Source organism: Vidua chalybeata, chromosome 3, assembly GCF_026979565.1.
Source record: "Vidua chalybeata isolate OUT-0048 chromosome 3, bVidCha1 merged haplotype, whole genome shotgun sequence".
In the NCBI taxonomy this organism is placed as follows: Eukaryota; Metazoa; Chordata; class Aves; order Passeriformes; family Viduidae; genus Vidua; species Vidua chalybeata.
In genome coordinates this window covers 82297327-82311110 of record NC_071532.1, presented here as the reverse complement: position 1 = coordinate 82311110, position 13784 = coordinate 82297327, and the positions used below count along the sequence as shown (strand labels likewise).

At 37.1% G+C, this 13784-nt stretch overlaps 1 protein-coding gene across 3 annotated transcripts in view; it reads left to right on the top strand.

Moving 5' to 3' along the window:
* SENP6 (SUMO specific peptidase 6) overlaps positions 1-13784 on the top strand; it is a 73370-nt gene that overhangs the window by 26234 nt on the left and 33352 nt on the right. For 2 of the 3 annotated variants that reach the window (XM_053938641.1, XM_053938642.1), the window contains exon 5: positions 5286-5387. In XM_053938641.1, coding sequence (XP_053794616.1) covers positions 5286-5387 — 102 coding nt within the window. Of the gene's footprint in view, positions 1-5285; positions 5388-11377; positions 11399-13784 lie in introns of all 3 variants that reach the window. The other variant, XM_053938640.1, reaches the window with a different exon arrangement.

Below are 13784 nucleotides of genomic sequence, written 5' to 3'. Positions count from 1 at the left end.
AATTGCCAAGGTTGACTCAGGATGTGTTTTCTGGTTTTCTTACTGCAAGATATAATTTGATTTTCGATTCACAGACTTCTTTTAAAAGGCTTCAGCAAATAGCCATAGGATAGCTTTATAGGATATCCTGTATAGGATAGCTTTAGACTGTCACTTGCGTTCTGAGCTGACCCGAACAGTTTTTAAGCATTCACTGTTATACTTGCTTGTTGCTACTGTCCCTAGCATGTAAGAGACTGGTTTCTTTATTTGGTATATAATAAAAAGTGATATATTCACCTAACTTTCTCAGGGAGTGTTTTATATTGCTGAAGTGCACTTGCTTTAAAGGTTGGTATCCTTTGCAGGAAGGAAAAGTTCGTAAGATACCCAGCTATAGATGGGCCAGTCATCAAATATCCAATGTGTATGTAGCTACATGAGGAATGTCTTTGTTCTCATTTGTGGTGGTTTATCACCATCTGGAAACTAAACTCCAAATAAGCTGCTTCCCTTCTTGCCCCCTCCAGTAAGAGAGTGACAAAGGCAGAGACCATGGGTTGAGATAAACATTTACTGAGAGCAAACAGCAGTGGAGTAAGAAATGCACAGTGACAGCAGCAATATTAATAACAAAAGCATACAAAAGTAAAGGAAGGTGCTTTTACATAAAAGGTGTTTGCCACTTTGACTTAGTTCCGTGTGGCTGGTGGGGGAAAGACAAGATGGTGGGCACTCCTCACAGCTGGCTCTCCCCATCCCTGAGCCTGAGACAATGGAAAACAGTGACAGACAAAACCCTGGAAGTGAGATCATCTCTGCTGTGCTGCTGCTCCACTGCACCAGGCTTGGGCTCAGGCTCAGTTCTGCTACTCCTTTGGAGCACTCTACTGGGCTCAGTTCCACACGGCTCCACTGCTTTTCAGAACCATATCTCAGAGGAGTAGGAAGGTGGTGAGTGGCAGCAGCAGAGGATGGGATCTGCAGGGCTAATCCCAGCAACTCAGCCATGATGAGGAGAGGGAGACAAAAATGGCACACTTCTGGGGATGTGGTCCTTATTCTTCCCCCTGACACCACAACCCCCAGCCTTGATTTGAATAGAATCAAATAGGGGCAGAATAGCAATGTAGCCATGCCCACAGCGCAGCCCCTAGCTCTGGCCCCTGTCTGCAGTCAGAACTCTTCTATGCTGTACGCACTATTAGTTAGGGACCATCTTACCATAGTCACTTGAAAAAATAAATCCTTTAAGTTCTGTGTGATATATATTCTTTACTGCTGTTTCCTTCAAGCCTGATTTCTTAAGATAAACAACTGGGCTGTTATGTGGAACTTTAAAATGTTTTCTTAAAAATAAAATTTATATATTAATGAAAAGGGATTTTTGTTAGAGGTTATTTTTACATTTACACAAATTAGCATGGTACTTCATTGCCCTTGATTTATCTGTGCAAATAATGTTTCGTCTTTAGATTGGTTTTTTTGTATACACAGCAGATTTTTAAGATAACATCCAGATTTCTGCCTTGCACATCTTCAAATTTACTGGTTCTTACAGAATCATCTTGGTCATTTCCATGCTTTAGTATTCTGTTCTTGAACATAGATATAGATTTGTAATTGCTACTTTTACCTTTATGATTGTCAGGGCTCCTTTGCTCTGTTTTACTGTTGAAGAAACGTGTGCATCTACATTATACTTGTTCTTTATTTTGAGTACACATTTAAAATAAGATTCCTCTTAATTCTCTGGTAACTAGAATTTTCATTTGTCTTTCTATGGAATTTGTAGTGAAATCCAACCTTACCATGTAATTTCTTTTTGTTAAAGCAGTCATACCTCACTGTACACATATGTTTATACATATTGTAGATGTATGTTTTTATTAAGTTTTTGTTTTAAGGTAAATAGTTTCTGAGCTTTTTTTTTAAGATGGTCTACGCATGTAGTTCAGACATTCTGTTGCCTTTATTGGAACTGTCTTCTATTGACAAATAATACAGTATAAACCTAAGACCTAGTAGGATTTATAAAATTCAGCTAAAAAAGTAAAATCTGTTGCATGTAAATGGCCAGCCACCTTTTGTCTAGTACTGAGCTGCATACTGAATTTAAATGAACAATATAAGTGTCTACCCTCTTCTTAAGAAACTGTCATTAATAAAGGACTTGGTTATGAATAATGGATGTGTATAGGCCACCGTGACTGCTTCTCACATTTTGGTCACTGCATTTTGTGGTTAAGCTCCAAGTGGTTATCTTGATTTAATCACATTGGGATATTGTTGCACCTTTCATAATGTATCAGTAAAGGTTTGGGATCTAGTCACTTTAGTGATGATTGCTGGTTTGTTCACTTTGATATGCAGAATGGAAGGTACTTAATAGTTACTCTTTCAATATTCAGATTCTCCAGCTAGAGAAGATTCTGAAAATTGATCATGCAGTTAAACTGCTAGATTAAATACAAGAAGATCAGATACTTGATATTCTTTATATGTTCCTAGTGATTTTTATCACAGTGTTGGAGTCTTTTTTTCATCTCATCTGCAGAATAAGAACTAAAAATTACAGATCAATGGGGCTTGACTCAAATGAGTATTATTGTGGTAGAATAGTCCCTACAATTCATAGAATAAGAGATAGGAAGGAGGGATATGCAAGGACAGTGAGAAGAAATATTTGTGTTATTTGTCAGAGAAATTTAAACCAAGCAAAAGGTCATGATCTGTTACCTGGTTGAGCAAATCCAGTATCAAACTATTAACCTAATTAGTTTTGGTTGTACTTCTGTAATCATGAGGTCTATCTTTAACTAGCTTTATCTTCTCTAGCTTTCAATAACTTGTATTAAGGCCCTTTTAGATTTTCTTAAATGTTACATGTTTTGTTAAAAACATTATTTGATGAACAGCAGAATTCATGTAATCTGTAGTTGTGTGTTTTTGAAATGTTGTTCTTTGTTTACTTCTAGCTCCATCCATTTGCCCAGTGCAAGATTTTTTTTGTTTTGTTTTATCTTTTGAATATGTGATGTTAAGAATTTCTTAGGATCAGCTGATAGCACGTGATAGTAAAACCTTGTTTTTGTCAGAGCCTAGGTTTCAAATCATTCTGTGGTTTCTGAGCTAATATTAATGGAATGTTTATTGTTAAAATACTGTAATTTCTTCTTAGAACATTTATTCTTTCAAGGAACTTTCTAACCATTACATCACCCTGCTTTTAGTGTGTTATACTAATTTTCAAGAAATTGTGCTGAAACTTGCAATCTCAGATTTCAGTTCTGATGTGCTTTTTTGTAACTTGCTAGAACTTCATGATTGTATTTTCTGGTGTTTCTTCTGTGTTGGGTATGTTCCATTCAGAGAACAAGATTATAGAGCAGATTGTGTTTTAGAGCCGTCCTAGTTGGAAATGTGTCTGACAGCATATGAACCATTTAAGTGTGCCATCTAGAACAGTCTGCTTTGACTAAATCTGATCTCTGAGCAGTCTGTGATACTCTATTCCAGCACCTACTGGAGTTTTCACTACGCGAGTGAGGCAAAAAGCAAAAGTGCTGCTTAACAGTTTTTTTCTGCTTGGGGGCACGAGACAGAGTTTCACAATTGTGATAGTTCGGCAAAAGTCAGATCCAACAAACACAATTGTAAAACAGGAGATACATAGACTTGCTTGCTTGTTTGAAGTCCTTGGGTCTTAAGTATTTGAGAGGGCATTCCTGCACTCTGGTTCTGCTTTTTTTTTTTTTTTTTTTTTTTTCTAATATCTTTTCCAAAGACATGAAATGGGAAGCCAAAGAGGATTTGAGACATTCTAAAGTATTTAGGGCACGTAGGTGTCAGCTTTTTATTTCTGAGGTGGCAAATTAGACAGAAGGTTGACTGTAGATTGATCTGGATGATGACTGACCAGCTGGAGTTGCTTAGCTTTGACTTAGAAGCATGTGAGATGAGTGTGTTTACTTTCAGGAGGTTGGTGATTGCATGGATGCGATTGGTTTTCAGGATGTTGGACTGTTAACTCAGATGGCTTATGATGTTTTTAAATTTCATATTCTAGAAAAGAGGATTTAACCCTTTACGTTTGATAAGTCTTGTTCTGTTATGTTCATGGTTATGTTAGGGGCAGTCAGAAATGTTCTGAAACCTTCTGATCTTGACTTATGTAAGGCTACCAGAAGGGTTTGTAATGCTAAAATGAAAATTAAAAAGCACAGTAACAATTACTCATTTTCTTCTTTTGGGGGAATGTGAAGGAGGGATTAGAAATTGGTTGCCAGCTCCAGCTTTTTTTGAATTGCAGTACTTCGGATTTCTTTTCATTGTTCGTAACAGGACAAATGGCAAGATAATATTTCTGAGAAATATTATTAGTAGGAATGATTTTTCACATAATTTTCTCTAGTGCAATGAAAATTTTCGAGCAATTTGAAAAGCACAATTTAGGCGCTGTATTCCAAGCAATTTGAAAAGCACATTTTAAACACTGTATTTCCATAGTTTGAAACAGTCTGCATCATCAACATGCTGTCTATTAAAAGTTGTGTGATTTTTGAACATTTCAAGCATAGTATTGTGTGTCCTGTCACAGCGGCATGCAGGATCATTCTTTGGGTTTAATGATCTCTGAAGGAGCACTGTATTATTGACCTACTGTATCTTAATGTCAGCTTTTACTAGAGAGAGTAACGGTAAGAAATCTTCTCTCCATAATTACTGGTTTTACATAATAATGAGATAAAAGTCAAAAAGTAATAAATGAAGGAACCCAAGGAATGCTAAGATACATTGGTGAATAAGAATCCTGTTGAGATATGAGTACCTGAGAAGCCTTTGTTTTTTCTTTTTGAAATGTGTTGATTTTTTTCAGTTACAAGTCATCTTGCATCCATAAATCTGCTGTGTTCACTTTTTCTTTTGAGGGACATTATTGAATTCAGTCTGTTCACATTTTGCCCCTTCAGTCATATTAAAGAAGTGAATATTATGCCTTAATAAAATGAGAGATGAAAGTATAAAATTAGTTCTAAATGGTTACAAGTCATTAAAAAGGTAGTGTCTTTTTGCAGGCTTGAATAAAAAATTCTTAACCTTTTCTTCCAGGAAAAAAAAAACTGTCTATTTTATTATAAGGCTGAATGTTTATATGCCTGTAAAATGATCCTAACAATGTTACTATTGGTATTAATACTTGGTGTTGTGTGGCTGGTCTTGTAAAATTAGGACACCACATGTTTTACCTAAGACCGTATAAACACTCCAGAGTCTTTTCTTAAATATTTTCTATATGTTTGCAGTGAAAATGCCCAGAATATATCTGGTCCTGTAACTATGGTACATGGCAGACGTTTTCACCACGCACATGCACAAACAACTGTAGTAAAAACAGCAGCCCAAAGGTAAGACTAAGTACATTTGTTTCTGCAGGTGTTTCAATTGTAAAAATTCTCCCTGGTTTTGTATGAAATTATTTTCCTTATGCTATGAAGTGTTTTAAGAAAATATAAGTAATCACATGGGTGCATTCTTGATTATGAGCTTTGACCTTAATTACTAAAGTTTCATAAAACCATTTAGTAATTCCTATCATATAATAGTAGAATTTAGTCATTTTAAAGAACACTGGCAGGTAGTAGGAAGCACCTGCTAATATAAATATTTTGAGAAAATACTTTGAAATAGACAAACATAGTTTGCAATTCACATAGTTGACAACATGATCAGCAAATACTAAGTCACAGCAACTCCAGCTTGTGTAAGATCCATGTAAACATTAAATCATAGATCTGAAGATTGTATATAGTCTATAAATATAGTGTAAAACATATAAATTGGAAAATCTAACAGGAGCAAAGTTTTGCATCTATGTAAATGATTTTTAGAAAGGATGACTGGAAACCAGGGAATCTTACTGAACTATGCTGAATTGAACTTCATTGGTTTGAAACTTAAAACACTGTCAAAATTCTGTAAATTGCAGGGTTGGTTCTAGGTGTTTTGTATACCTAATGTGTTTCACAAATACATGAAATAGCAACTGTTATAAGGAATTTTCTTTGGAGGTTTATCCATTCAGAGGTCTTTTTGTTTATGAATTCTGTGGATTCCTTTGTGAGTGCTTTATTCTGTCTGCATTTTGTAGCTTCCTTCTTCTGCCACCTTTTTTCTTCTCTGTTTCTAAGTAAAGATTTTTTAGAATGATGGGATCATATAGAGGCATTATCCTGTTTTTTTTCATCATACTTCCCTCAGCTGGATTTGCTGACTTCACAAAAAGAAAGCCCATATTCTAATGTGAATGAATGATGTGATTCAAACTTGTATTAGAGTAATCTGGCATTGAATAAACAGACCGAAAAAGGAATTTTTCAGTCGCAAAATAATAGACTCATAGAACAGTTTGGGGTGAAAGGGACACTAACGGCGGTTCGTTGTTTCTCTCGGCTCCGGGCAGCTCCGGCGCCTTTCGGCACCGCCTCCCTCCAGAGCTCGGGTTCGCCGCTTGTTCCCACGTGCCACTGCCGCGGCGCACCGACCAAGGCTTGCCGGGTTCTGTCGCCCGTGCGAGGGCCCAAGGCAAAGAGGGAAGGAATGTCCAAATCACCCACGAGGGAAGCGGGAAGGTTTTATTAGCCACGGAGAGCTGTGGCGGGGAGACTGCCACCCGCGCTTCCAGCACCCGTGTGGGGGAAATGGCAGCCAGGACCCGGGAGGCGTGGGGTTTTATCAGGGGCGGGGTGAGGGGAGCTGGCCCCCCCACCCAATGAGGGCAGGCGCCATGGCGGTGACGTGGACCATGGCGCCCAACGGGGACGCGGCAGGGGCGGACACAGAGCGAACGGGGTCGCGGGATTGGGGTGATGGACACCGAACGCTCCGGACGGGGTGGGGAGTGGTCACAGGAGTGATGGGGGGATGCTCCAGTGGCAGGCAGCCTGGAGCTGACCACCGTGGCGGGGGGGGGGAAACACGGGGGATTCACAAGGGTACGCAGAACCGGCCAACTAACAAAGATCAGAACCCCTAATCTGAACCCAAACCCGGGATGCAACGAGGGACTTTAAAGGCTATCTAGTCCAATCCCCCTGCCATAAGCAGGGATATCTTCAACTAGACCAGATCGATCAGAGCCCCATCCCACATGACCTTGAATGTTTGCAGGGGTGGGGCAGCTACCACTTCTCCGGTCAGCCTGTTTCAGTGTTTCGCACTTCATTGTAAAACACTTCTTTCTTCTATCTAGTCTGAATCTACCCTCTTTTAGTTTTAAACCATTGCCCCTTGTCCTATTGCAACAGGCCCTGCTAAACTGTTTGTCCCCATCTATATTTTAGGCCCCTTCAAGTACTGAAGGTTACAATTAGGTCTCCGTGGAGCATTCATTTCTCCAGGCTAACAACTCCAACTCTTGCAACCTTTCCTCGCAGGGGAGTTGCTGTCTTATCCTGTCCTTGAGGACTTAGGTTGTTGCCTCTTTCCAACTATAGTCTATAAATGTACTATAGTTTGTAAATGCTATATAAGTGTGTATATATATGGTATATAAGATGGACATTTCCTTCCCCTTAGTAGTAGCAGATGCAGTAGGTATCTCTCTTTTCAACACTGTTTCTTGCTATCAGGCTGATGACTAAAAAGGATCGTCAGTTTTTACCATGAGTTAAGCTGAAAGATGGGGTAGATGTTATCACTGTGATTTAGGCTGAATCAGCTGTGCTTTTGCTTGCATGAAGTCCTTTTTAGAATATTTTTGTGCAGTGTCCCATTGAGGAAAATGTGGGCCATGTCTAAGCATTCATGCTCTTACCTTTCTGGTGGATTTTGTTTGTTTGTGTGTGTTTGTGCTTGCTTTTTTTATTTGTGGGGGAAAAGTTCTTTGTGGGTTTTTTTGTTATTCTGAAGGGTAAAATTTTGATTTGCAGTGCTAATGAAAATTATTTGAAGTAAGCAAAATCATGTAAGACTGCTGTGATTGTTGACTTGATAATACTCATGCACTTGATTAAACTTTGTTGTTACATGGTTCTTCAAATAGCCAGTCAAAATGGATTCATCTTAGCAAGTTCAGTGCCATAGGTTTCTTCAACCTGCTCCAGAGATTCTTAATTTTCAGGGATTTTAGATTTGCCTGCATACCTTTTTTGCCTGTGGGATTTCCTTCTTTATAAGCCTACAATGTAATGTGAAGAAAAAGAAGGTAGTGACTTGACATGTGTGACACACAGAAAGAAAACTAATGCATAGCATAGGCAAGCTGAATATTGTGTGAAGTAATTGGATAGTAGCCATCTTGAGTGTTTTAAATATGTTTTCTCTTAGGATTGTTATTGTAGTTAATTTACATCAGCAACAGACAACTAACTCTTATGCTAGGAATATTTTTGGAGCTTTAAAGGCAGGAAGTAGTCATAACAGTCCCAGTAGTGCTTTGTTACTGGAGGATATCAGAACCAGCATGATCTAACTGACTGAGGGTGAGCTTTACATATGAACTTTGCAATGATGTTTAATTCCAGTAGCTTCTGACTCAACTGACTGCTTTATAAAAGCTTCTAAATATTTTTCTGAGTTAGAGGATTGAAAATTAATAAAATGTGGCTTCCTGACAGACTCTTTTTTTTAATAAATAAGAGAAATTTCAGGGCTACTTGATGTTAAAACCATGTTTCTGAGTGAGAAGGCAATAGTCAGAAAAAAGCCAATTAAAATAGAACTATTTAAAACTGACCATAATATGAAATTCCAAACAATATAAACTGGGTAATATATTTCGGTCTTATATTTTTACTTGTGTAGGAATTTTTTTATATCCTTTTTTGGCTAGTCTGTGCTGACATTAGGCAATAGTTGAGTTTAAAAGTAACTGCTGATGGTGATTTCTCAAAAAGGACTATTTGCAGAAAAATGTAAGTGGCAAACCAAGAAAAAAGTTCTAGGTATATATCAAGACAGAAGAGCTGATAGCATGGAAATTGGGCTCTAAATTGTTGGGTTCTGTTTTCCTATGCTCATTTTTGGGTTTCGTTTTGTTTTTGTTTTCCTATGCTAATTTGCAGGTCTTACAAAGTTGTGTTCTGTTAATTTTTTGCATTTGTAGATTGTTTTATGGTGTGATGATCAGTAACAACATAGGGAAAATAATTTTATTTAATCTAATATATTGTTCTTAAAATCAATGGTAGGTTCTTGGAAAGATAATAAAAAATAAAAACACAAATAAATAGAGAAATTTCAGTTTCTGGCGCTGACATAACAGATTCTGTTACTTACACTGGGTTCTTTGGGTGGGGATGGTGTCACATGGAGCAAGCTGATTATGAGCTCAGTTATAATCTCTATCAAGTTGTATTTGTGTATGACTTGTACTACATTTCTTATCTCCTGCAATTTTTTTGCACATGCATGTTAACTTAGTCTGTCTGAGTATCTGTTGCACTCATATGTAAAATGCAAGTTTCTAGCACAACAAAATTTGTTATTTCAAAATAATATTTTGATAAATATTCATGTTTTTTTCCAGTGGAATCTGGGGATTAAATTAAAATTTGTTAATGTCTGATACAACAGATTTTCAGATATAGCTTGCTCTAGTGTTGTAGTTGGTTCACACTATTTTGCTTCATTTAATGGATGCATAGTCTGTCTTACATTGTTGACTGACTGTTCTTCCAGACTTGGCATTGAAATAGCATGTATGTACTGCATGTTTAACAAATCTTATGCATGAGCTGCATGAAGCAGTTAGGGTAGGGACAGTCATCAGTCCAGAATTCTCATCTCTTAATCTTCCTGAGGTATAAAAATGAGAATTCCTTTAAATGCATTATATTGGTGAGGAATTTTAAACAAATGATGTCATGATAGTGCATAATATCAGGCATTCTGGAAATTTTTTCCCTTCTGTTAAGTTTCCTCAGCATTAGGTATGTGTTCCTTAACAGGGTGACTGGTGACTCTTTGAGGCACCTGTAAACAGTTAATCCAGGTTACATGCTAACTGCACAGGTTGCAAGGATACAGGATGTGGCTCCATCCAGACATGGTTTGGATCTGACTGGATTGATAAACTGGTGTGTGACCTGCACAAAAGCAGTGTTTATTGTTAGTAAAGGCTAGCTCTAGCTAGGAGCAATTCTTCTCCACCTTCACACAGCACTGGCTCATTACCTACCAGCCCAGTTTTAAATTGCCATGGTCACATCTAGTTTTGAAGTCCTTTACTCTCTTCCCAGAACACTCTGGAGGTGGAATGTGCTTTCATACTGCACTCTGTAGGATTATCAGGACTACGTTCTTACCTGCTTTGCTTCCACTCCTGCTGTTTTCTGAGTAACAGGAGAATTATTTTGCTCTATTCTTGTGAGTGTACTGTTTGTGAAAAGGAAAGGAGGATGAATTTTTGTTACTATATAATATCATTACTCTGTTTAGTTTGGCTGAAGTAAAACAGGAAACAATTTGAATTTGTTCTGTTACAGAATACAGTTAATGTAATGCATGTATGTCAGAGGTTTGTTAGGCTTTTGATGTTTGGGAGGAACAGTCACATAGATTAAAAGTTTACAGCATTCCATATTGCAAATTTTGAAAAGACACAAGGTATGTAGATGCTATTTTCAAATTGTCTGTGTGCTAAGCTTAGTTAGATTTATTGTTGTCAGTCTTGGTGTACAAAGGACCAGAATTGTGAGCATCAGCTACATTCATTTCTATGGTAACTCATGTTAATGGAGATGCTTGTAAACTAGTGGCCCTAGTTCCTAGGTTCTTTTGGGGAGATTTCTTTTTTTGGCCTAAACCTCAGAAGAAGGTTTCCATTTATCCTTCTTTAGCCTTTCCATGTGGTTTCTGAAATATTTAAAGATTGTTGCTGAAATTTGCTTCTCCATTTAAACACATATATTTTTTTATTAGTTGGATACAAGTGCTTACGTAATTTTTTCTCTTTTGCATGGCAGTCAGGAATTGTTTCAGTGGTTGACCTCTCTCTTAGAAGTCTTTTCCAAACTTAATGGTTCTGTGATTGGAAATGAGGCTTGATTATAATTAGTGTATTAGAATTCTATCTTAATGGCTTCTGCATTGTAAGTAAAGTGAGATGGCCAGGTTAAGTGCAGAGTTAATAAAATTCTACTCATTGAAAAAGAGTCAAGTCAATGTAGTATTTAGACCACTGACTGTTGCTGTTTGTGAAGTAGTGTTTGTGCATTTCTAATTACTTTGACAAAGATGTGGTGAAAAAATTATAATGCTTGTTTGAAAATTAGACTGGTGAGTGAAAATCAATGAAATAGTTACAATTTATATTTAATAACTTTTGCATTTAGTGATGTACAACACATGTGGGGCTTTACATCTTATGTGTTTTTTTCTTTTTTCATATTTTAAGCAATCTGGACCGAAAGGAAAGGTAAGCTTACTGTTGATCAAATGAGCATGGCAATAAGCATTAAGAAAATGAACTGATAGAGTGCTATATTAATGCTAGTTAAAGAATATTCAATCCAGTTGATCATATCTACTGTGATAGGGGTTGATTGCTTTTAGTTCTGTTTTTATGGTTCACTTACTCGCTTTTATTGAAAAAGGACCTTTACATTCATCTCTAAGAAATGCTGTGTTACTGTGAATTTTGGGTAATTCTCCACTGGAAATTTATTTATATATCCAATGCAAAATTGCATAAACATTCTCTAGATTTTAAGAATTCAGTGCTAATTCTTTTTGTAGAGCAGCAAACTTTGTGTAATAGCATAGTTCTGAAGCATCTTAGTAAAATGTTTCTGAAGCTCTTAGTGGGCTGTTTAACAGCTCTCACTCCATCATCTCAGCTTGATTTGAATTGCATTAAAGGTTTTTATTGCATTACTGTGTATATTTTGTTCGTGAAGTGCATATATTAAAACAGTTAACAGAAAATGTACAGCAAAACTTGACACATTGGGTTTTTATTGTTCATTTTGGGCTAATTTCTAACTTGTTTTGCATCTGGTTTACTGCTGTTAATATTTTGTTAGCAGTATGAAATGCCATACATTTATTTTTCTTCATATATAGCTTAAAGTTACATGTTAGAGGAAATGTTTTCTTGATAGTAATGAAGTCGTTGAGTTTTTGTAAATATCCTGTCTGTGTAGGTGGCTTTTGGCAGTATGAGCTTGATACCAGGTAATGTTTAACTAATAATGATATAAATAGCACAGTTCTTTCTGAATTTAGGATTTTCCATATTTATTTCAAATTCAAAAAATCAAACCTTTCTGTTTTACTGTCTTTTGTTACTTTTAAAAGAACTATCAAATAGATACTCATCAGCCAGTTAGTGTCGCTGTATGGCATAGAAGAAAAGGTTTGAGTTCCCTGCTGGTGTGATCTTAATTTTCTCATGGGGTCACCTGCAGCTTCTTCATCCAGTACTACTGGATATGTTCCTTTTTCTTTGCCTGCTTTTTGTTGTTGTCCTAGCAGGGGAAGATGATGTAGGCAGGAGCTGCTAAATTTTGCTTTAATCATTACTGTAATGATAAGTGCAGCAGCAGCTCCTGACTTTCTGGGCCAAATGGGGTTGCTGACCTGTGTTCTGAAAACCCTGTTCCCTGTGCTGCTGCTTCTCCTTTCAGCCTTTGGCTTTTGTACTTTTCTCTTCCTCTAACACGTGCTGAAGGCAAATCTCACCTCAGCAGCTTTGTGCTTCAATTTTATTGTGCTTTCCTCTCTTTTTGTGTAATGATGTAGAAACCAACAGCCTGCCTGCAGTGATACATCTCCAAATAATGCATACAGAAATAGAAGAAAGGCTGAATAAGGCAGCCTCTCAAAGAGCCAGGCTGTGCATTAAACACAGCTCTTGTATAAGCCCTGCACCTCAACAAAATTAGGAGCTGGTGCAGCCTTTTTGATGTGGCTTGTACCAAATTGTAGGTAGCATTCCATCCCAAATTCCCAGATACGATGTTTCTTCATGTTTATTTGCTTTCTGGCATAGACAGAAATTATGGAGCTGCCCCTTTCCCTCATTCCCCCCACCACATTTCTGGTTTTTGTTTTCCTAGAGAAAAAATTTTAAGTGAAAATGTCACTTTGTCTGGAGAGTTTCATAAAGGTCTGTCTACCAGGCTGGTGTGAAGACACTAAGGTCCAATTCCATCAGCAAGAGAACATAGCAGTAATAATGAATGTTAGCTGAAAATACGAAATCAGTGACACCATTCTGTCTGGGCAAAACATGCTTCCTCAAGAATATTGTGGCATCTAGCAGTTAAAATATGTCAAAAGTTCATGATGTTGCATTGTCCAGACTACCTGAGTATTTCAGTCCGTTGTGTTACAGAAAAAGCTTGATCTTTTGTGCTCCTATAATCAGTGTTTTGCTGTTTGGTGCTTTACTACTTCCTGAGATTGCTTTTTATCAAATACTTGTCTAATTCCCTTGTACTTAAAGGTATTAGAAGTTCTTATAATCTAGGACATAAACAAGATGCCTAAAATTGTTTCACCTCTGAGCATTGTTTTTTTAACTGTTAGACACAGTATTATATAGGTAATCTTGCATCGTGATCAGCTCAGCTGTTTGATCCCTCAATTATTCCCATTGAAATGGAAGACTCACTTTTGGTCAGGGTTTAACAGCAAGAAGGGATTTGTTTAGAAGTGCTGTATGTTCTTAAATATGTCCTAAGACTTTTTTTTCTTTTTCAGTTAGTCCTTTTAAAGGTAGATATAATGTTTGATTTAAAAAACAACCTATTTCCCTTTCTGTTTCTGCACTCACAATTAATTGGCTCAGTGTACTAAGT